This window comes from Mobula birostris, chromosome 29 (genome assembly GCF_030028105.1).
Source record: "Mobula birostris isolate sMobBir1 chromosome 29, sMobBir1.hap1, whole genome shotgun sequence".
Classification (NCBI taxonomy): Eukaryota; Metazoa; Chordata; class Chondrichthyes; order Myliobatiformes; family Myliobatidae; genus Mobula; species Mobula birostris.
In genome coordinates, this window is record NC_092398.1 from 4,241,576 (window position 1) to 4,264,368 (window position 22,793).

At 45.3% G+C, this 22,793-nt stretch overlaps 1 protein-coding gene across 6 annotated transcripts in view; it reads left to right on the forward strand.

The window, feature by feature from the left end:
• sesn2 (sestrin 2) overlaps positions 1-22,504 on the forward strand; it is a 134,213-nt gene extending 111,709 nt beyond the window's left edge. For 5 of the 6 annotated variants that reach the window (XM_072246246.1, XM_072246247.1, XM_072246249.1 and 2 more), the window contains 8 exons: positions 2,644-2,841; positions 5,335-5,517; positions 7,829-8,053; positions 12,641-12,788; positions 14,643-14,761; positions 16,540-16,730; positions 16,830-16,974; positions 19,701-22,504. In XM_072246246.1, coding sequence (XP_072102347.1) covers positions 2,644-2,841; positions 5,335-5,517; positions 7,829-8,053; positions 12,641-12,788; positions 14,643-14,761; positions 16,540-16,730; positions 16,830-16,974; positions 19,701-19,787 — 1,296 coding nt within the window. In that variant the 3' untranslated portion in view covers positions 19,788-22,504. The remainder of the gene's footprint in view (positions 1-2,643; positions 2,842-5,334; positions 5,518-7,828; positions 8,054-12,640; positions 12,789-14,642; positions 14,762-16,539; positions 16,731-16,829; positions 16,975-19,700) is intronic. The other variant, XM_072246248.1, reaches the window with a different exon arrangement.
• Positions 22,505-22,793: the final 289 nt, after the last annotated feature.

The following is a 22,793-nucleotide window of genomic DNA, read 5'->3' on the forward strand; positions in this document are numbered from 1 at the left end:
TTCTTGTATACCATTTGCGATTCCACACCCAAAGATATATTATGCCGACCCTTCAGCCTACTGCCAGATTAATCTAGCATTTCCATCCTACATAGTGCCTCTTAAATGCCCCTTATGTTCCTGCCTCTACCACCACCCCTAGCAGCACGTTCCACATAACCCCGTTCTCTATGTAAAATTGCTACCTCTGATAATCACCCTTTGCTTTCCTCAAACACCTTAAAGTTATGAATGGGGCAGCACGGTAAAGACCATTTGGCCCACCACGTTGGACTGACCTTTCATAACCTACCCTGACAAAAATCTTTCGTCCATGCGTCTAACTAGGGTTTCTAAAATCTCCCTGATGTGTTCACCTCTACCACCACACATGGCCACACATCCACAGCTCTGTGCTGACCTTTCAACCTTCTCCAAGGTCAATCCCTGCCACACAGTGCTTTATTTTTCAATCACCCACGTGCCTGTCCCTTCAATGTTCCCAATAACTCTGCCTCTACCATCACCCCTAGCAGAGCAATCGACACACCCACCACTTTCTGTGTATTTAAAAAAAATAACAACTTGCCTCTGACAGCTCCCTACGCTTTCCTCCAGTCATCTCGAAATGATGGCCCCGGTATTAGTCATTCCTGCACAGGGAAAAAGTGTCCACTCGATCTCTGCCTCTTATTACTTTGTACACCTCTGTCAAGTCGTCTTCGCCCTCCTTCGCTCCAAAGAGAAAAGCACCAGCTCGCTCAACCTTTCCTCATAAGACACGCTCTCTAATCCAGGCAACATCCTGGTAAACCTCTGCACCCTCGCTAAAGCTTCCACGTCATTCTCATACTGATGTACCCCTCTGGCTCGGCCAGAACGTGTTCGTCTAGGGGGAAACAACTGGTCCCGCCAAACTGAAACATCTCGTTTGTGTGGCTGCTGCGTGATGTGTTACCCAGTTACAAATCCGCACAGCAAAATATCAAACAGTACACCATATACAATTAAATGATTATAAATTTTAATCTGGATAGATTAGTAAAGAAAATAAAAAGTAAAAGGGCCCATTTTAAGGAAAACGTCTATTGCGCATCGTTGGAGTTCACTGTTCGTTCATTTCTTCCCGTCGACCTCCGAGCGTAGCCGACCCTTGGACCCTCGCTCCTCAGTCCACTCAGTCCGGGGGCGGGGGTCTTCCAACTCTCTCCATTCGCATTCGCTGTCTCCATTGCTCCCTGACGAAAGATCTCAAACTCTCTCTTCCAGACTCGCAAGAACAACATTTCTCCCATTGGATAACATACATTCCAAAGCCCCGTTATCTCTAGTCGTAACCCAAACAATGCTGCTACAGAGAAACCATTACATTATCCGTGGAACATTACATAGAAGCCATTGCATTAGCCCTAGCAGTGAAACCTTACAGCGTGTTACAATGAAGTGACCAGAACTTAACAAAATAGTCCAGATTAGTTTATCATGTGCAGCAGGTTGTAATGACACTTCTTGCTCACTCAGTCCTGAGCGACTCCAATGAATAAATGGAGACAAACTGCAGAAGCTGGAAGTATTTAGCAACGCAAGTAACACTGGACGATATTGGTCTATATTCTTGAGAAGGTGGATCAGGCAACATCTACAGTGGAAATGAACAGTTGATATTTTGGGCCAAGGCTCTTCAAGACTTGAAAGGAATGGGGCAGAAGCCAGAATAAAAGTATTTGTGGGGGTAGGGGAGGGGAAGAGGGAAGAGCACCAGCTGACAGGTGATAGGTGAACCCAGTGGGAGATGGGGAAGGTGGTGTCAACTGCTATTCAACCAGGTCTTCTAAATAGACAGTAACAAGCTCAGTGGATCAGATTATAAGCATGTTTATTACTTGCAATAGATGTCCACCTTAAGTCGTTGGTAGGTAGCTTCAATTTTACAGCTCAAAACAGATCATTTTTATACGTTTACAGAGTCTAGTAATTCATCAACTTCATGTCTTTTAGTTCGTTCCATCCCTTAATTACATTCCTGCCTTTTCTTGCATCCATCTTGAATGAGCTACGTTTGGCTTTGAGGCTTCTCTCCCCCACCCCCCGCCCCCCCATCCCAACAGCAGTGCCCTGTTTTTCTCTGCTTTCAGTTGTGCAATGCCAAAACACTCCCTGCTCCAAATCGCAAACTTTTGCAAGCTTCTTAGAACAACTACGTCAGCAAATTAGCACAGCACTCTGGGATCACACAGGTTCCGTTTTGCTGCATTGCATTTTACAGAGGTAATAAATTCATGGAGACTTCAGGGTTACAGTTGAGTGGTGGAGGGTTTACTCTTGTTCAGGGGTTTCCCGTCTAGGGTCCACACAAATGAGAAAGGTAAGGGTCCACGGCATGAAAAAGGTTGGGAACTCAGGCTCTAGTGCGTAAATGGTGTGGCGGCTGGTCCATGGAGTATATTTGAGGTAAAATGAGAACAGGCTTTTAGAGGGGCATTGGGCTAATGGTGCTGAAGGCAAAATATTAGTGACAAACTTGTCAAATGACGATCGTAGTGTGTTCTAACATCCTTTACTGTCTAGATTCTGAAAGATTTTGGTTTTACAGCCACACTGCTGAACACGAATATGAGTTGTTTGTTTGGACAGTGTAACGCGTTTAATTCTACTCTGTTCCAGATTCTACAGGACAGCCTAGAGGAAACGGAACGACAACTCTTTATTGAAGCCTTTGTGTCCACTGGCCGACTGGACAATGTAACCATGGTGATGGGCTTGCACCCGCAGTATCTTGAAAGCTTTTGGAAAACTCAGTACTATCTCCTGCAAATGGATGGACCGCTGCCCTATCACTATCGGCATTACATCGGTTTAATGGTACGTTGGCCTTGCCATTCTCGTCTGTCTGTTTTGGCAACGCTTTATGTGCTAACTGATAAACATTAGAAAAATCGCCATTGTGTCTTTGTTTTTGTAATACCAAGATTAAACGTGATATGAGGTTTATGGTTGGGCAGCGAGGTAACACACACAAAATGTTGGAGAGACTCAGTACGTCACAGCATCTATGGAAGTGAATAGATAGTCGACTTTTCGGGCCGAGACCATTCATCAGGACTGAAAAGGAATGGGGGGGGGAGCGAGATACCAGACTAAAAAGGTGGAGGGAGGAGGGGAAGGAGGACAGCTGGAAGATGATAGGTGAAGCCAGGTGGGTGGGAAAGGTAAAGGGTTGGAGAAGAAGGAATCTCGTAGGAGAGGAGAGTGGACCATAGGGTAAAGGGAAGGAGGAGGGGACCCAGAGCAGAGGTGATGGGCAGGTGGGAAGAGGTAAGTGGATAGATTGAGGAACAAAAGAAAAGGGGAGGGGGGAGAGAATGTGTCTTTCTTTTTAAGCAGAAGGAGAAATGGGTATTCATGTCATCAGTTTGGAGGGTACAAAGAGAAAATGTACAAGGCGTTGCTCCTTCTACCCTGCGGTGGCCTCATCTTGGCATATGTCAGAACAGGAATAGGAATTGGAATTAAAATCCTTGGCAACTGGGAAGCTCCGCTTTTGGCGGTTGGAGCGGAAATGCTTAACCTAATTGATAATTGGTTTGTTAAAGATTGCATTTCATAGAATATTACAGCACCATGTAGGCCGTTCAGTTAAAAATGTCGTGCCATCCTTCCAGCCTACTCCAAGATCAATCTAACTCTTCATGTTCCTATCATCCATGTGCCCATCTCCTCTGCACCCTCTAAAGCTTCCACATCCTTCCTATAATCAGGCAACCGGAACGCCAAGAACAATATTCCAATTGTGGTCTAAGGTTTTTATAAAGCAGCAACTGTACTTGGTAGCTCTTGAACTCAAACTCGCGCAGGGGAGCGGGGATGACTGGAAGAATTGGATCAGCCCGTGATTGAATGGCAGAGCTGACTCAATGGGCCGAATGGCCTGCTTCTGCTCCTGTATCTTATGGTCTTGTATATTGGTTTCTTTTCCTAGGCAGAAGTGAGTGACAGTGGAGTTGTTGTATCTCTGATTGTTTTCTGATCCTTGTGGTTCTTCTGGGAGTCAGGGATGCCCATTCCAAGATTTCAGTTTATTTTAGAGTACAAACAATGTTACAAATGCTAAGCAAACTAAATAAAGAGCTGAGAAACGATGCTGAGACAAAAGAATAAAGATGGCACTTGTGAAAAATCTATCACTTTTATAGTAAGTAAGAGAAATTCTTTAGATAGGAATGAGCTAGTTAATAGGGCTACATAATTAAAACAATTATATCACACGGGCAACGTGCTAATAGTTAGCCAATAAAAGAATTGGGTGATAAACCGTTAGTTTAGCTGCTATACTGCCTTCTGCCAGTGAGTGTGAAAAGTACATGAGTTTGTTTTAAAAAGTACAAATCTTATAAAAAGTATTATTTAAAAAAAAATGATTTCCAATAGAGTTGGGGGGGGGCGGCTTGATTTCGTGATGGTCTGAGTTGCATCTTTGTGGGTGGTGGAGGTGGGAGGGGAGGTGTGGTTTATGAAGTGATATGTTGGAAAATAGACTAGGGTTTTAGATGCAGGATTGGCACTGGTTTCAAGTTAAAACAAATTTCATATGGAATGGGGAGGCTATTCAGCCCTTCAGTCTGCTATGCCATTCGAAGTTTGTGTGTGTGCTTTTACCTCATTATTCTCCACTGGCATGGTAGCATAGTGGTTAGCACACTGGTTTCCAGTTCCAGTGACCCAGGTTCAATACCTGCTGCTGCCTGTAAGGAGTTTGTCTGTCCTCCACATGGGTTTCCTCCCACAGTCCAAAGACATACTGGTTAATTGGTCGTTGTAAATTGTCCGGCAAGTCACAGATACTGGGGGTTACTGGGCAGCGTGGCTCAAAGGCCGGATCTCAATAAATAAATGTCTATGGATTCCCGAGCTATTTGGAAATCTGGTGATCCCTGGTTAGTGGATTCAGTACGACTTCCAAGAAATGCTGTGTAGAATTCTGAAGTTCCTATTCGTTATTTCACGACGCAGCACGGTAACAGCATCGAGCCCTTGTTGCCTAGTTACACCCATGTGATCAATGAACCCTTCTGCCTGTACGTCTTTGAATTGTGGGAGGAAACCAGAGCACCTGGAGGAAACCCACATGGTCATGGGGAGAACGTGCGAACTCCTTACAGACAGCGGCAGGAATTGAACTTGGGTCACTCGAACTGTAATGGTGTTGCACTAACCTCTGCGCTAAATTTGTTTGGTCTGTTTCGGGGTTGGTGTTGGAGATGCTGACAACTGCTTGTAGAGCCAGGGTGTGGTTTTGTTTCTTAAATCGACCGTGAAACGTGCGGCTGACGGCCTCCTCCCCGCGTCTCACTGCAGGCTGCCGCCCGACATCAGTGCGCCTACCTCGTCAGCCTTCACATCAATGAGTTCCTCCAAGTCGGTGGCAGTCCCGAGTGGCTGAACGGGTTGAACTTCGTGCCGCAGAAGATGAGGAACCTCAACGAAATCAACAAGATCCTGGCGCACAGACCCTGGCTGATCACAAAAGAACATATAGAGGCAAGTCACCAGCAACATATTCAAGTTAGTGTATACTAATGAACAACTGTCTGTTGAGTCCTGATTAAATGTGGAGGTTAGTAATTAGCAAGTGGTTTCATATTTGGAACAATTCTGGAAGATGTTGCTGTTCCCACCTTGCTCGTACGTGCTCCAGACTAATTGGAAGCAGCACACACAAAAAAATGCTGGTGAACGCAGCAGGCCAGGCAGCATCTATAGGAAGAGGTACAGGTTTAGTATCACTGACGTATAGGAATGGAGGACACAGCCTCAGAAAAGAAGGGTGTCCTTTCAGAATGGAGATGAGAAGGAATTTCTTCAACCAGGGGGTGGTGAATCTGTGGAATTCATTGTCACAGGAGGCTTGGAGGCTAATTTGTTGGCTATATTACAGGCAGAGGTTAATAGGTTCTTGACTAGTCAGGGAGAAGACAGGAGATTGGAGCTGAGAGGGAAATGGATCAGCCATGATGAAATGGCGGAGCAGACTCGATGGGCCAAATGGCCTAATTCTGCTCCCGTATCTTATGGTACGTCGTGAAATTTGTTGTTATGCGGCAGCAGTACATTGCAGTACCTAATAAAAACTGAAATTACAGAAAGAAGTATGTATATATATTTTTTTTTAAATGTTAAATTAAGTAAGAGGGCAAAAAGAGAAGGGGGGAACCAAGTAGTGAGGTAGTGTTCAAAGGTTCAATATCCCATTCAGAAATCAGACGGCAGAGGGGAAGAAGCTGTTCCTGAATCGCTGAGTGTGTGCCTTCAGGCTCCTGTACCTCCTCCCTGATGGTAGCAATGAGAAGAGGGCATCTCTTGGGTGATGGGGGTCCTTAATGAATGGACACCACCCTTTGGAGGCATCGCTCCTTGACGTCCTGGATGCAGGGGAGGCCAGTGCCCATGATGGTGCTGAGTGAGCTCACAACTTTCTGCAGCTTACTTTGATCCTGTGCAATGCCCCCCACCCCCCATACCAGCCCATTAGAATAATTTGTCGTGTAACAGACCATACTTCTTGATAGCATTAACGGAATGCCTGCAGTGTCCTTCTTGTGCTGCCTTGCCTACTTGAGGGAGTAAATGCGGCTCCCACTAAACGGAAAGCACACTGAATGGTGTCTGCGACTCTTCGTGCAGTCCCTTGCGGTCACAGACCGAGCTGTTGACGTACCAACTTGTGATGCATCCAGATCAGATGCTTTCCACAGTGGATCAATCAGAAATCAAGGGTCAATGGAGCTTGCCAAATTTCTTTAGACATACTTAGCATTTCACAGACACACCGTCCGATAAGCAAAAATAAACGAGATTCTCCAGATGCTGGATACCCAAGCAACCCACACAAAGTGCTGGAGGAACTCAGCAGGTCAGGCGGCATCTGTGGAAATGAATAAAGAGTCGACGTTTCGGGCCGAGCCCCTTCTTCAGGACTGAGAATGAAGGGGGCAGAAGCCAGAAATAAGAAGGTGTGGGGAGAGAGGAAGGAGTACAATCTGGCAGGTGAGGTGTGGGCGAAGGTGGTTGGGTGGTAGAGAAGCTGGAAGGTGATAGGTTGAAAAGGTTAATGGGCTGAAAAAGGAATCTGACAGAAGAGGACAGTGGACCATGGGAGAAGGGGAAGGAGGAAGGGTGCCATAGGGAGGTGATGGGTATGTGAGGAGAAGAAGGGGTAAGGGAGGAACAGGAATGGGGAAAATAGAGAAAAAAGAGAGGATGAGGGGAGAAATTACCACAGACCCCCCCCCTTAATGGTATTGGCCCATGGCATAAAGTTGGGAACCCCTGAACTAAATGTTGAGCAAACTAGGGCTGTTTTCTCAGCAGTGCCCAAGGTTGAGAAGAGGCTGAAGTTTATAAAATCAGGCATGAAAGTAGACAGCTGATGTCTTCTCTCAGGGTCAGTGTCAAAGACTGGAGGGCGTACATGTAAGGTGAGGGGTGGAAATTTCAAAGTTGTGCAGGGCAAGTGATTTTCTTTCGTGACGGATGCCTGGAATGCAGTGCCGAGAGGGCTGGTGGAGGCAGATTTGACAAAGCTGCTCGTTATGAGGAAGCAGGTTCTCAGGTTTGGTGAGTGAGGCAGAAGACACAGATTACAAATAAGCAGATTAATCACTTATTTACGATCAGTAAAACATTCGAGCAAACATTTAAACCGGGAGTTTGAGAAACCGATGTTTATGCTGCCGGGTTGGCGGCCACCCAGATGGAATATGAAGTGTTGCTTCTCCAACCTGAGTGCTGGTTTTTTTTTGCTCCAGATTCCGGCATCCTTGTGATAACAATCTGCTTTGTGTCCCTCCAGAACCTGCTGAAGACCGGCGAGAGCAGTTGGTCACTCGCTGAGCTGATCCACGCTGTGGTCCTCCTCTCACACTACCACTCACTGGCCTCCTTCGTCCTGGGCTGTGGCATCAGGCCGGAACCGGACCAGGATGGCGGCTACACGTTCAGACCTCCCTCTCCAGGCAGCTGTCACTCAGACAGCCCCTCCAGCAGCAGCTCAGAGGAGGCTATAAACTACACCGTAGTAAGTGAACCTCTTTACATACAACTACCCTCTACCGAGCCCTGTGTAGACCAGATTCCCAGCGCCAGTGTTCTCCGACACCTTGCAATGGGCTTGAATTTGGTTCAAGATTGGCAACCGATTCTCTTGGAGAATATTGGACATATTTTGAGATAATTTTAATGTACATTTAAGAAACTCTTAGCTAAGCACATGGATGATAGAAAAAAAATGGAAGATTTTGTGTTGGAAATAACTTGGAGATTGTATGGCTCGGGTGGCGGACGGTTTGAGTTGTTCTCTGATCTTGACAATCCATTTGCAAATGTTTCGTCTCCACCATACGAGGAGACGATTATCAGTGCGCTGTTCGCTTGCGGTGTGCCCTCCGAATGCCTGGCCTTTATATACTTACCTGTCAGCTGATTGGTCGCCACTACTCAATTGTGACATAGGGAGGCGGTCTCTTTGCTGATTGGTTGCGTGGCTACGTCTGTCACTGTGGCCTGGAATTCTGCCTGCATTGGCTTATAAGTAGGATCGAGGCCTGCATGTCTGTTACAGGACTGTTCGCGGGAAAACAGCGCTTCCAGGAGTTCTCTTGCGCGTGTTTGCTTGTGCCATAACTTTCACTGAGGGCGACGTGGGAGGGAAGGGCTAGGCTGACCTTGGGGTAGGTTAAAAGGCCGGCACAACTTTGTGAACTGAGAGGCCTGCACTAAGGTGTAGCATTCCATGTTCTGTCCCATCTCTTAACCAAAACCAACCTTACCTGGAGGCATAATTTTAAAGTGATTTGAGGAAGTTAATTGGTGTGGGGGGGAAATGTCAGAGCCAAGTTCTTTTACACAGAACGAAGCAAGTGGTTGGAATACCCTGCCGGGGTGGAGGTAGAGGAACTTAAATGAGAGACACTTTAAGAGACGATAGGAATAGGCACGTGGATGATAGGAAAGTGGTTGGATTGATCTTGGAAGAGGTTAAAAGTTCAGCACAACTTTGTAGGCCGGAGGACCTGCACTGTTCTGTGTTCTGAATTTGCACAAGTCACTTCGTGAATTGTAAAGCTCAGCCTTTGCTTAAAGGAGAGGTTGAACTAGATGGGTTCCCAGTCTGGGGTCCACAGCCTCTGTGCTTAATGGTCCATGGCATAGAGTTAGGGACCCCTGGATTAGATGTTGAACAGACTAGGGCTGTTTTCTCTGCAGTGGCCAAAGTTGAAAAGAGACTGAAGTTTACAAAATCAGGCATAAAAATCTACAGCTGGTGTCTTTTCCCATGGTCAGTGTCAAAAGATTGGAGGGTGTACATTTAAGGTGAGGGGTGGAAATTTCAAAGTTGTGCCGGGCAAGTGATTTTCTTTAGTGACGGATGCCTGGAATGCAGTGCCGAGAGTGGTGGTGGAGGCAGATTTGACAAAGCTGCTCGTTATGAGGAAGCAGGTTCTTGGGTTTGGTGAGCAAAGCAGAAGACACAGATTACAAATAAGCAGATTAATCACTTATTTACAATCAGTAAAACATTTGAGCAAATTTCCAAGTCCCCCCAAGTGACACAAACTACAAAACTAAACATTCAACGACCAGATAGGATCTTTTAAGAGCTTCTTAGATGGAATTTAGTAAAATAGAGGGCCATGCACTAGGGAAATTCTAGGCGGTTTCTAGAGTAGACATTGTGGGCCAAAGGGCTTGTAATGTGCTGTGAATTTCTATGTTCAGACACCTGGCTAAGAGCACACGTCAGCTACAACTGCGACATACTTTCCCAATGGTCCTTCAGCACTGGCCGTGACCTCTGCCTGAAGCAGGCCTGGGGATGAAGAAGAGGCTGAGCCTCCCACACGTGCTATTCTTGTGCCCCTGCGGTGCCTGAAACTGGACACCGGTTCCATGACAACCAAGGCAACCAATGAGAAACAGCTTTGGCTTCCTTCAAACAGGCCAATCGATGACTGGCTTGGTGGAAACTGCTTTTGACCGACAACTAAACTCACCCCATGACACTGTTTGAGGCTATTAATTAGATGAATATTTAAAAGATGAAAAGATTGGTTCATGTTCAGATAGAGTGGATGTGGGTTAGTTTAATTGGGTGCCAATTACTGTAATGGCACCACATGGGACAAAGGCTTTGTTCTTACTGTTCTGAGGAAAAGCACATTGAGACAGGGTGGCAGCAACCTGAACTTTGTTTAAAATTCACATGATTCAAAGGTTCATTTATTATCGAAGTATCTATACAGTATGCGACTCTGAGACTCGTCTTCTCCAGATAGCCATGAAACAAACAAAACTATGGAAGTTGTTCACAGAAAAACATCAAGGCCCCCCCCACGTACAAAAAATCTTAGAAATTGACCCAAATTTAAATCACGCAGTGGCAGCAAAAGCATCAAACCTGTTCTCCTCCCCCCCCCCACACACACACACGCGTGTGCAAATAGAGTGAACTGTGAGAACCCCCAACCCCCCCCTCAGATTAGATCGTTCTGATGGCAACAAGAAAGAGCGGGTGGAAGCACAGAATGTAAAACTCATGAAACCGAAAGAATCCAGACCAGTCTATTAATCATAGAACTCCAGGAACATCCTCTGGCAGCCTCGAGGGAGAGGGAGACCACTTAAACGCAGAGGCAGAGAAGGGAGGAGGTAGGCAGCCATACACAGCTGCCTTATCAGGCAACAGTGAACGACAGTAAAGTGGGATGAATTGTTCAGTTTATCAGTGTGATTTAATTTCATGTTATAAAAAGAACTTATTTATAGAGCATTTTTCATCCAGATGACGTAGTTCAAAGTGCTTTTCAATGAGATAAAGTGCAAACATTAAAAAATAACTTCAATTGCTTCGTCATTGAACTGTTCCCACAACCTACAGACTCATTTTCAAGGACTCTTCGTCGCATGTTCTCAATATTTGTTGTTTACTTATTTATTGTTATTTCATTCTTTTTGTATTTGCACAGTTTGTTTTTGCAGTTCGGTTGAATGACCTAATTGGATGGTCTTTCATTGATTTTGTTATGATTATTATTCTATAGATCTATTGACTATGCCTGGAAGAAAATTGATCTTGGGGTTGTATATGGTGACATATATGTACTTTGATAATAAAATTTACTTTGAAGAGACAAAAAAAGTTAGTTAAAAGCAAGGTTAAATAGATAGACGCAAGACGCTGGAGGAACTCAGCAGGCCAGGCAGCATCTATGGAAAAGAGTAAACGGTTGACGTTTCTGCCGAAGGCTTTCAGCCTGTGTGTGTGTCTCTCTCTCTCTCTCTCTCTCTCTCTCTCTCTCTCTCTCTCTCTCTCTCTCTCATGTCCACCACCTGCAGATTTTCCCTTGCTTGTTAAATAGGTTTTGAACTGGCGTTTATAAGTGTCATCTCAATCCACATCCCTTATAGTTTTAGGTGTTGGATTCCACAGTTTAGGAGCTCTGGCTATTCCCAAAGATACTGAAGGAATTAAATTGCGCCTATAGCATAGACACCGTAAGATATAGGAACAAAATTTGGCCATTTGGCTCATTGAGTCTGCTCCACCATTTCATCATGTCTGATCCATTTCCCTCTCAGCCCCATTCTCCTACCTTCTCCCTCTATCCCTTCACGTCCTGACCAATCAAGAAGTATCAACCACAGCCTTAAATATACATGTAGACTTGGTCTCCACAGCTGCCTGTGGCAATGAATAGCACAGATTCACCACTCTCTGGCTAAAGAAATTCGTCGTCTCTGTTCAAAAAGGGTGCCCCTCTATTCTGAGTCTGTGCCCTCTGGTCTTAGAATTGCCTACCGTAGGAAATATCCTCTCCACATCCACTCTATCAATGGCCTTTCAATATCCAATAGGTTTCAAAGAGATCACCCCTCATTCTTCAGAATTCTGGTGAGTAGAGGCCCAGAGCCATCAAACACGTCTCGTATGAGAGACCTTTCAATCCCGGAATCATTCTCGTGAACCTCATGTGAACTCTCTCCAATGTCGGCACATCCTTCCTTCGATAAGGGGCCCAAAACTACTCTCAGTACTCCCACGTGAGGCCTCTCCAGTGCTTTATAAAACCTCAACATTACATCTGCAGTTATAAACTACGGCAAAACTTCCAAAAACTGAAATAAAGAAAATAAGCTAACAGCGATGGACAAACAAGTTCATGTACCTAGAGTTAATCTTCTTTTCAGCTACGTCGATCAAGACCAGGTCATCTAACAGGTCTCCATAGTTAGCTTCAATCTAGTTTATCGATATAGAGAGAGAGAGAGAAGGAGTCTGAGATCTCAAGTGCCGAGTTGTGGACTGTAGTTTGGGGAATTTTGCTATTTTTATATGGTAGGGGTAGAGGGGGAGGGGGTCGGTGCTGGTGCAACTGGGGGGAGGAGGAGAGGGGAGTCAATGCTCATGCGTGGGAGGGGGAGAGGTTTTTGGGGTTCTGGTGCTATATTTCATTCTAGGGATTACTTGTTTTGTGGATATCCCTGTAAAGCAAGAATTTCAGGCTGCATACATTCTCTGATATTAGATGGAATCACTGAAACACAACCGCACAGTGTTGCCCCGTTTCCGGTCTTCCCTAATGCGTGCTTTCTGAACCCCTCTTAGAGCAGGGAAGACCTGCGCGAGCTGGAGGCTCTCATCGAGAGAATGAAGTTGCTGCAGGAGGGCCGCCAAAGTGAAGAAGCAAGCCAGGAGGAGAAGGCAACGCGCTTTGAAAACGAGAAGCGGGAAAGTTCGTTTGTAGCACCTGCAGGTAAAACCTTGGCGTAGCCGCACGGCCGATGACCCCACCTGTCCAATCGTCTCAATGCCTCAGTAAAGCAGCCGGCATAATCAAAGACCCCACCTACCCCAGACATTTTCACTTCTCCCCTCTCCCATTAGGCAGAAGCCTTTTTTTTTAAAAAACACACATACCACCAGGCTCAAGGACAGCTTCTACCCACTGTTAACTGACTCTTGTCTGATAAAATGGGCTCTTACCTTCGCAATCTACCTCATTACGGTCTTGCTCTTTCCCGGTAGCTTTCGCACTTTATTTTGAGTTGTTATTGTTGTACCTTATTCCAGCTTAATGCCCTGTGAAATGATTTGATCTGCATGAACGGTGCTGCAAGGCGAGCTTTTCACTGTATCCTGGTACACAGGACAATAATTAATTCCAGCTGAACGTTGTAAGTTGCTCCCAGTGTGTGAGTGAGTGGAATCTGGAAGGTACATTGAACAATACAGCACCGTACAGACCCTTCAGCCCACATTTGTTGTGCTGACCCTTTAACCCACCCATGATTAACCTGATCCTCCCCTCCCACATAGCCCTCCATTTTTCCATCATTCTTGTGTAGCCCCTCCCAGCCAGCCTCAGGGTCGCTCGGCCCATTGTCGTCTAGGGAAATAGCCCCCGGCCCCGCCAAACTGGGTAATTAGTTTGTGTGGATGCTGTGTGATGTACCCCACCCCGCCCAAATAACAGACAATACACCAGATACCATTAAATGATATACTGTTTGTAAATATTACTGGAACTATATAATTAATAGAGAATAAAATATAAAAGGAAAATAAAAGGCGCCACACTTATCAAAGTTCAGTCTCTTCGTGCACAAACAGTTGGAGCTCAGGACCCTTCTTCACCCTGTGACCCCTCGGACCACCTCGATCGGCCGCCTGGGACCAACAACGGTGGTCGACCAGAAGCTCCACACGAGTCCGTCTCTGTCTCCTCTCCTCGCCGAACGCCCTGCTCAGGGTCTGACCCCGTTAGCGGACATCGCAGCACCTGGTCCATCCTCTGTCTCTCTCTCTCCCGCCTTCTGCCCCAAAACCCTGCGCATACAATATCTTCAAATACACCAAAAACATAACTATCCCAATTGGTTCGTAACATATTCTTATCACACTCTAACCCAAAACAAGCTGCTAGCGCAAAACTTTCTCAGCGTTTAACATAACAAAGAAGCCATTTTAATTAGCTTACGCAGTAACATAAAAAACAAAACCCCCTCACGCTTGTGCTTATTTGAGTTTCATTAATGCCCCTGATCTAGCTACCTCTAATATCACCCTGGGCATCCTAGAAACCAAATCCCTGCTGTGTTTCTATCAGTTTAAAATGATACTCCCTCATATGAGCCACGTCCGCCCTTGCGCGGGGGCACTCTCTCTGGCTGTCTACTTGATGTATGTCTATCAAGTCATCTCTCATCCTACTTCACTCCAAGGAGAAAAGCCCCAGCTCACTCAACCTTCTCTTCATAATGCATGCTCTCCAAACTAGGCAGCATCCTGATAATTCTCCTGTGCACCCTCTCTAAAGCTTCCACATTTGGCATGGACCAGATGGGCTGAAAGGCCTGTTTCAGTGCTTGTAGTGCTCCCTCCTTCCTACGAGGAGGTGACCAGAACCGAACACAATATTCCAGGTGTGGTCTATCTCTAGTTTTATGGAGTCACAGCATTACCCTGCAACGGTAGTAGGGGGAATATAGGGAGTTGGTGTAAGGTCAGTGTGATGAGCGCTGGGCGGTTAGCACAGATGCGAGGGGCCGAAGAGCCTGTTTTGTTCCTGTATGTCTGATTTTTCCTAATGGCTGCCATTCTTCCTCAGCGGATGATAATGAGTTGCTGCCATTGACCAACTTGTCGTGCTTTGTGGAAGATGCGGACTTCGGGTACAAGGATTTCAGCAGGCGTGGGGAGCAGCCACCTCCAACGTTGCGTGCCCAGGTAACCTCTGTCTGAATGCGGGGAGACAGACACCTCTGTTCCCGCTGGGATCGGTGAAGGTCCGGGATGGTAGAGGGATTGTGTGCGTGTTTTCCCCCCAACTAGGAACTGCGCGTTGAGGATCATTATTTCAGAACATCGAGTGAGGGAGGATCTCATTGAAACCTATGCAATTCTGAAAGGCCCAGACAGAGGGGATGTTTGCTATAGGAGGGAGAGTCAAGACCCAGAGGGCACAGCCTTAGAATTGAGGGGTGTTCCTTTAGAACAGAGGTGAGGAGGAATTTCTTCAGCCAAGGGGTGGCAAATCTGAGGAATTCATTGCCACAAATAGCTGTGGAGATGAAATGATGGGTATATTTAAAGTAGAGCTTGATGGTTTTCATTAATAATGGCAGTAAAGGATACAGGGAGAAGGCAGGAGAATGGGGCTGAGAGGGAGATTAAATCAGCCCTGATGGAATTCACAGAGTCATAGTCATACTTTATTGATCCCGGGGGAAATTGGTTTTCGTTACAGTTGCACCATAAGTAATAAATAGTAATAAAACCATAAATGGTTAAATAGTAATATGTAAATTATGCCAGGAAATAAGTCCAGGACCAGCCTATTGGCTCAGGGTGTCTGACCCTCCAAGGGAGGAGTTGTAAAGTTTGATGGCCACAGGCAGGAATGACTTCCTATGACGCTCTGTGTTGCATCTCGGTGGAACGAGTCTCTGGCTGAATGTACTCCTGTGCCCAACCAGTCCATTATGTAGTGGATGGGAGACATTGTCCAAGATGGCATGCAATTTGGACAGCATCCTCTTTTCAGACACCACCCTGAGAGAGTCCAGTTCCATCCCCACAACATCACTGGCCTTACGAATGAGTTTGTTGATTCTGTTGGTGTCTGCTACCCTCGACCATGCAGAAGCGATGGTCCGAATGGCCGAAATCTGCCCCAAAGTCTTGTTGTGGAGTCTGACTCTTCGTGACCTCATGGACCACGGGTCCATAGGGTCTTTATGGCAAGATACGGAAGTAGATTGCCCGGCCTTCCGCACGGATACTGCTGCTGCCCAGGTTGGGACCTGGCTGGGTTTGAACTCAGGAGCGTCTGCCTCGAAGTCCAGTGCTGATGCCACTAGACCACCAGCCTGCCCAATGTCTTGTGGTCTTGATATTGGTTATAATATAAGATTATTAACCCTGTGATCATTTTTGAGGATTAAAGATTAGTTTTATTTGTCACATGTACATCAGAACGTACAGTGAAAAGCATTGTGTGTCAACAGTCAACGCAGTGTGAGGACATGCTGGGGGCAGTGCGCAAGTGTGGCCACGCTTCTGGCACCAACGTAGCGTGTCCACAACTTACCAACTCTACCCCATGTGCGTATTTTGAGCATGGGAGAGAAAACCTACGTGGCCTCGAGTAAACCATCCAAACTTGTAGAGCGTACGATGGGGAATTTCACTCCAGTCACTGGTGCTGTGTAGACAGAAAGGACTGCGTCAGGAACGAGATTCTGCAGGCGCAGGAAATGCAGAGGAACACACAATGGCGGGGGGAGTTCAGCAGGTCAGGCAGCCTCTGTGAAAAGGAAAAAAGGTCATTCTTGCAGTCAAGACTGTTCATCAGAATGATGTTGTAAGGGTTACATAATATATAAGGATTTCATAAACATTATGTTAGTTCAGTATAACTCTGTGGGCTGAAGAGACAGTTCCTGTTCTGTTATGTATATGTACACCTGTCTATTATATTGAAATAGCATTCTTCTGTTCTTCAGGATTACTCCTGGGAGGACCATGGATACTCCTTAATTAATCGGCTGTACCCCGAAGTTGGACAACTCTTGGATGAGAAGTTTCAGGTTGTGTACAATTTAACGTACAACACCATGGCGATGCACAATGGCGTTGACACCTCCATGTTGAGAAGAGCCATCTGGAACTACATCCACTGTGTGTTCGGCATCAGGTTTGTCACTTCGCAGTTGGAATCGATTTTCCGGATGAGAGACACTCCAGCTGCATTTAGAGCAAATGTGTCTAATGGCTTTCCCTCCCTCTGGAACAGATACGACGATTACGATTATGGAGAGGTCAATCAGCTCCTAGAACGTAGCTTGAAGATCTACATCAAGACCGTAGCTTGTTATCCAGAGAAAACGACCAAGAGGATGTATGTAGGCTTCTGGCGACACTTCAAACATTCAGAAAAGGTATGTCCGAGATGCAGATTTCACGGATTTTAGTCATTATATTCAGAATCTGCTTTAATATCCCCAGCATATGTCATGAAATTTGTTGCCTTTGCAGTAGTACAATGCATTACATAATAATAGAGAAAAAAATTGTGAATCACAGTTAAGTGTGTGTGTGTGTGTGTAATAGTTTAAATAAGTGGTGCAAAAACAGAAATAAAAATAATGAGGTAGTGTTCATGGGTTCAATGTCCATTCAGAAATCGGATGGCAGAGGGGAAGAAGCTGTTCCTGAATCGCTGAGTGTGAGCCTTCAGGCTTCTGTATCTCCTTCCTGATGGTAACAATGAGAATAAGGCATGACTTGGGTGATGAGGGTCCTTACTTATGGATGCTGCTTTGAAGATGTCCTGGACAGTACGATGGAGCTGATTAAGTTTACAACTTTCTGCAGTTTATTTCGATCTGGTACCGCGCCCCCCCAACTCCCCCGTACCAGACGGTGATGCAGCCAGTTCGAATGCTCTCCACGGTACACTTGTAGAAACTTGTGAGTGTCTTTGGTGACATACCAAATCTTCTTAAACTCCTAACGAAATCTAGCCACTGCTGTGCCTTCTTTGTGGCTGCATCGATTTATTGGGTCTAGGATAGACCCTCAGAGATGTTGACAAACAGGAACTTGAAATTGCTCACCCTTTCCACTTCTGATCCTGGTCTCAGCTTTGAGTTTAGATGAAAAATGAAAATAATTCAATTTGCTTTGTGTAATGACATGGATTTTGGAATGTCTGAGGCACCTGGAGATAAAGTGTACTCTGTTGCCATATATCCAATGGTCACTGTGGAGAGAGGTGTTGCTCGTCCCTGCACACCCCAGGGAATGTGTCCATTCTGGGGCAGCTCACTCACCTTTGGTCCCCACCGGACACTCAGCTCTGACCTTTGGCTCTCAGTAGCACTCTGCCTGCGACAGTGGCTGCACCACGGTACACCGCTTTGGGGGGTGGGCTAAACCAGGTGAGGGTAGCCGGCAGGCTTTGTATTCCAGTGAGATAGGGTCATCCCTGTCCCAGCATGTGAAGTCAGCTCTGGTGGACTGGGCAGATGAGATCTTCAGTGAGATCCAACGGCCAGGAAGGTGGTTCTGCAACGCTCCGTGGAGAGCGAAGGGCACGACAAGGCACAGAAGACGTCACGGTCATCCACTGCAACCAAGGAAGACCCCAGTTTGTGACGCTTGTTCGTACCACTGGGCCCGGACCTCCGAGGTCAAGGGAGAGTGGAACTGCCCCCGTGTACTTCTTAAAAACTGTCCCACACAGGTTTCCTGTCATCGTCAGATTCGGTGAACAGCCACCACCCTGGTGAGAAGCTGCCTCTGCATCTCTAATGTCAGGAGATCAGATCAACCCTGGTGTCCAACAACCCTGAAGTCATCTGGTTGGCTGAACAGCGAATCACACGTGGATTTTCATAAACATAAATCAGAAGGAGGAGAGGATTTTTAGTATTAAAGATTTGAGATAACTAATACACCAATACTGCATATTTCAAAAAATGTAAAGCAGTTACAATGCATGTTTTGTGACCAAAGTTTCCAGACCAGTAATTAATGATTGCAAGCATTTTTTTGGTTTTTTGAAAAGACTTAAACCACCATAACACAAAACTTTTCGGCAAATGATAAACTGGGACTCTTTCATCAGTACCTAGAGAAGGTTTCAATTTAACTAATTTGCCTTGGCTACAATGACAAAGTAGGTGGTGGGAGATAGAGATGCGTCTCTGCCAAAGGAGGTGTAAGGCGCTCCTTCCCTCCGCTAGCTTGCAGGTCACCCTTGGGCAAGGTGTAGCACCTGCTTAGCCCCCAGGTCAGGGTCACGTGACCATGGCAGCAGGTGCAGATCACAAGTCCTGGTTATGTGACCACTGATGCCAGGCAGCCAATCTCTGAAGAGTATTGATAATGGCTGGGATCACCCACCTTGTAGAGACACTGCCCAGAAGAAGGTAATGGCAAACAACTTCTGTAGAAAAATTTGCCAAGAACAATCATGGTCATAGAAAGACCATGATCACTCACGTCATATGACAGGGCACATAATGATGATGTCATATAACATGGCACATGATGATCATGACAGTGACAAAGGGTTCAAACACCACAACTGGGGTTTGCTGCAAATTAAAGTTTAACAATATGAAGTTAAATATAGCATTTGCTTTCTGCCGCTTTGAATTGGTCGTCATGTAATTTATTTTCCAAATAAGCACAAGTAAAATTGTTTAACTGTTCCCAGCTCCTGACTTTCTTCCCATTATTTATCTTTGAACACAGAGTGTTACATCACAGCCCAGTCCTCTCAGCCCAAAGTGTTGTGCTCCCCTTTTGTGCTTGTGATTTATTTTCCCTCTCCACCCCATTCTCCCCCTGACCTTAGGTTCCTTATCTACAAGGGTGTCAATCAGCCTCCACTTTAAATATGCCCACAATGTCTTGCCCTCCTCGCCCAACTGCGGCAATGAATTCCACAGGTTTGCCACTCTCTGGCCAAAGACATTCCTCCTCCAGAAGTTTATCGATCTGCTTTGAGCCTCTACGGCTCCCTAGGGTTGAAAATTGGAAAGATTTGTCACCTCTAGTGAAGGTATTTCTCCTTTCTGAATGGCTGGACCCTTGTTTTTATTCTAGCGGACCATCACCGTGGTAACAAACGTTTTTCTTTTCCTGCCACCCTTAGGTGCACATAAACCTGCTCCTACTCGAAGCTCGGATGCAAGCCGCCTTACTGTACGCGCTGAGGGCCATCACGCGATACATGACGTGACCGAACCAAACTGCTGGATGTCAGCGGCTCCACCAGGTTGTCCTTGCCTCCGGGATCACTGCGCTGGAGTGTGAAGCCCTGTACCATCCAGCCAATAGCTAACGTTTGAAATATATTTTAGGGAATAAAGTTGTCTGAACTCTTGTGAGCTGGTGGTAAGGAGGGGTGGGGGGGGGGAAGTCGGGGAATAACTTCAGTATTTCTTTGCTGTGTTCTGTGCGTGCTGAATGGTGCTGAGGGTTTGAGTTGTAAAATCTCCCTATACCCAGTGGCCCCCAAGAACACAGCAGTCTTGAATGTATTCTATAGAACTTAGTACTGTGAAACCAGGGCGTTGTGACGCAGGCTATCTGTATCAATACTGCCCACTGGTCTTGTATTTATTTATATTGTTGCTATTTGATTATTCAGTTTTTTTTTTGATTTCATACTTTGAATTACCAAAGCTGACTTTAGCATGTCATATCTGGGTGGGGGGGGTAGTGTTGTGACCAAAAGTGGGGTGAGGGTTAGAGAGGACTTGCATCAGATTACAGGTGACAATTGTCCGGTTTGAACTCGATTCCCTCCCAAATGGATTCCCCTGTCACCAGGGTCATATCATTGTGCAGAAAGCTAGTCTTCCCCCCCACCAAGGGCAACTTTCCAACTCTTGTCCTGGCCCAGTAGGTCAAAAGGTGACCAGTTATGGAATAGTGAGCTGTTAACAGATTATGGTACTGTTTCCCCCTACCCCACCCATACCCCCGAAGATGCTAGCAGCTGTTTTTTTCAGTACTTTGCAGTGATAGAAAAGGCATCGCAGCGAAAGTAAAGCCCTGCTTTCAGACCAAAGCTACACAAAAGCATTATAGTTGGCATTCTCTCATTTATATCTGGGGGTTTTTAAAAATGAACAAAATATTTTTACTCAAATGTAAATGAAGAAAATGTTTAAGCCATTCCCAAAAATCCTGACTTCTGTGAAGAATTGTTGATGCCTTGATTTGCACACTTTGTCCTGTTTGAAACTCCTGTTTCTAATATTATTTTGCACATATGGATATCTGGATGGGTATTGTTACTGCACTGAACAGTGTTCCTACTTAAAATTCTGTACTTTAACAATGACCTTTATTTCTGTGTAGTAGGATTTCTTGGCCAACATCAGCATAAGTTTTTTTTCCCTTTTTCTTTAAAACAAAATGTTTGTCTTATTTGAGGGTACGGGGAAGAATCTTGTGCTGAAGGCACAATCGTATTTTTCCCCTGCAATATTGTGTGTCCTTAAAGCAGTGCAGATTAGTAAAAGGTTGTTCTGAATCCTCGTATCAGTGGGATTCTCAGATGGTAGTCTGAGGGAATCTCACTGGAGAGAGGCAAGAAGTTTGTGCTGTCATTTCTAGACTTAAGTTCCTCTGAAATTGAAGATCAGCTTTGCTTTGAACGTTGAAGCCTAAAGCGAGTGTAAGAGAACTTGGCTTTTGGTGATATGAAAAACGCCGATAAGAAACTTTGCAGGCAGTGAAGGGTTAACAATCTGATATGTGAGATCAAAATCTGGATTGTTCAACATTTTAAAAAAACCTGTAAAATGATAGGCGACAAAATAGAACAATTTTTGACTATTTGCCAATAATTTAACACTAAAGTTATTAGCTGGCCCAGTACCCCTTTTTTTAAGCGAAAGAATTTGTTGAGAGGTTTCTTAGTTCTGTGATCAGTTTTAGCATCTCCCTGTACAGAGTTATTCATCACTGGAAATAGTACCAGCTTGGGATATTTGTAGGTGCTGGGGCACAGTTTCCAACCGAAAGCTTCCTCCAAGTCCTCGAGCAGCATGGAAACCACCTTGATGACTGCCACTTATGAGGAAGAGGTGGGCGTTCCTTACAGTTTGTCTGGTGTTGAACACCAATCTCTGCCTTTTCGCAACTCAGTGGGCGCTAGTCTCATCCCGTGTAGTGTCAGGCAATGAGAAACCCTCAAGCATTGGTCTTGCACATAAACAGATTTTTGCTCCTTAATTGAAGGCGTCCCCTTGCCTTAGGTGATTGAGAGAAGAGAAGCAATTTGTGTGTCAGTGAAGTGAGCACAGATCCGGTCTGTATATTGAAGACAGACTTTCAGGTTCTACCATTTGATAGTGTGGAAGTTATTTTCTGTCTGTGAACATCAAATTGTGCTGTGTGATTCTCCTATCTTTTGTAAAGATGTTTAAAGATGCACTGGGCTTTAATGCACTCCCGTCATGAGAAAGCTGCTTTAAATTGAATAAATCACTTTCCAAAGTGCAGGCATTGAGATGCAATCAGCATAGATGCACTGAACTCATTCCATCTAAGTTTTTCTTCTCCCCATACTTTATGCTGTTTTTTTTTAAAACTTGATCAGTTAATTTTTTGAGCAGTAGATTACTTTTTTTAATAGATTAATGTATATCAACAGCAAATCGACCAATTGGGAGTCTTGTGGAAATGCTGTGACCCAGGTATCACTGGGGAAGCTGTATATGTTTTCTCTTGCTCTACACTGACCAGAATGGACTGTGTTAACCGGCTGGCATTGCTGAACACACACTTCACGTGGTTTTGGCTGCCCTTTAAGAAACATTGAACCTACCAAGCATTATTGTCTTGATTTCATGTGTGTGTTTTTTTTTTGGTTGAGACCTTTAGAAGTTGCAACCTACTTTTGACTTTGATTTCTTAAATAAAGATACTTTTTTTTCCAAAATAGTTTGGCTGTTGTCCTTTCTACATCGTCACACTTGCCGCAACGCTGGAGTCGACGTTCAGTCCTGGTGCTCTCTGTAAGGAATCCAAATCAGGTTTAATATCACCGGCATATGTTATGAAATTTGTTGTTATGCAGCAGCAGTACATTGCCCTGCATAATAAAAACTAAATTACAGTAAGTGTGTATATATTATTTTTGTTAAATAAAAAGAGAGGAAAAAAAGTTGAGGTAGTGTTCATGGGTTCAATGTCCATTGAGAAATCAGATGGCAGGGGGGAAGAAGCTGTT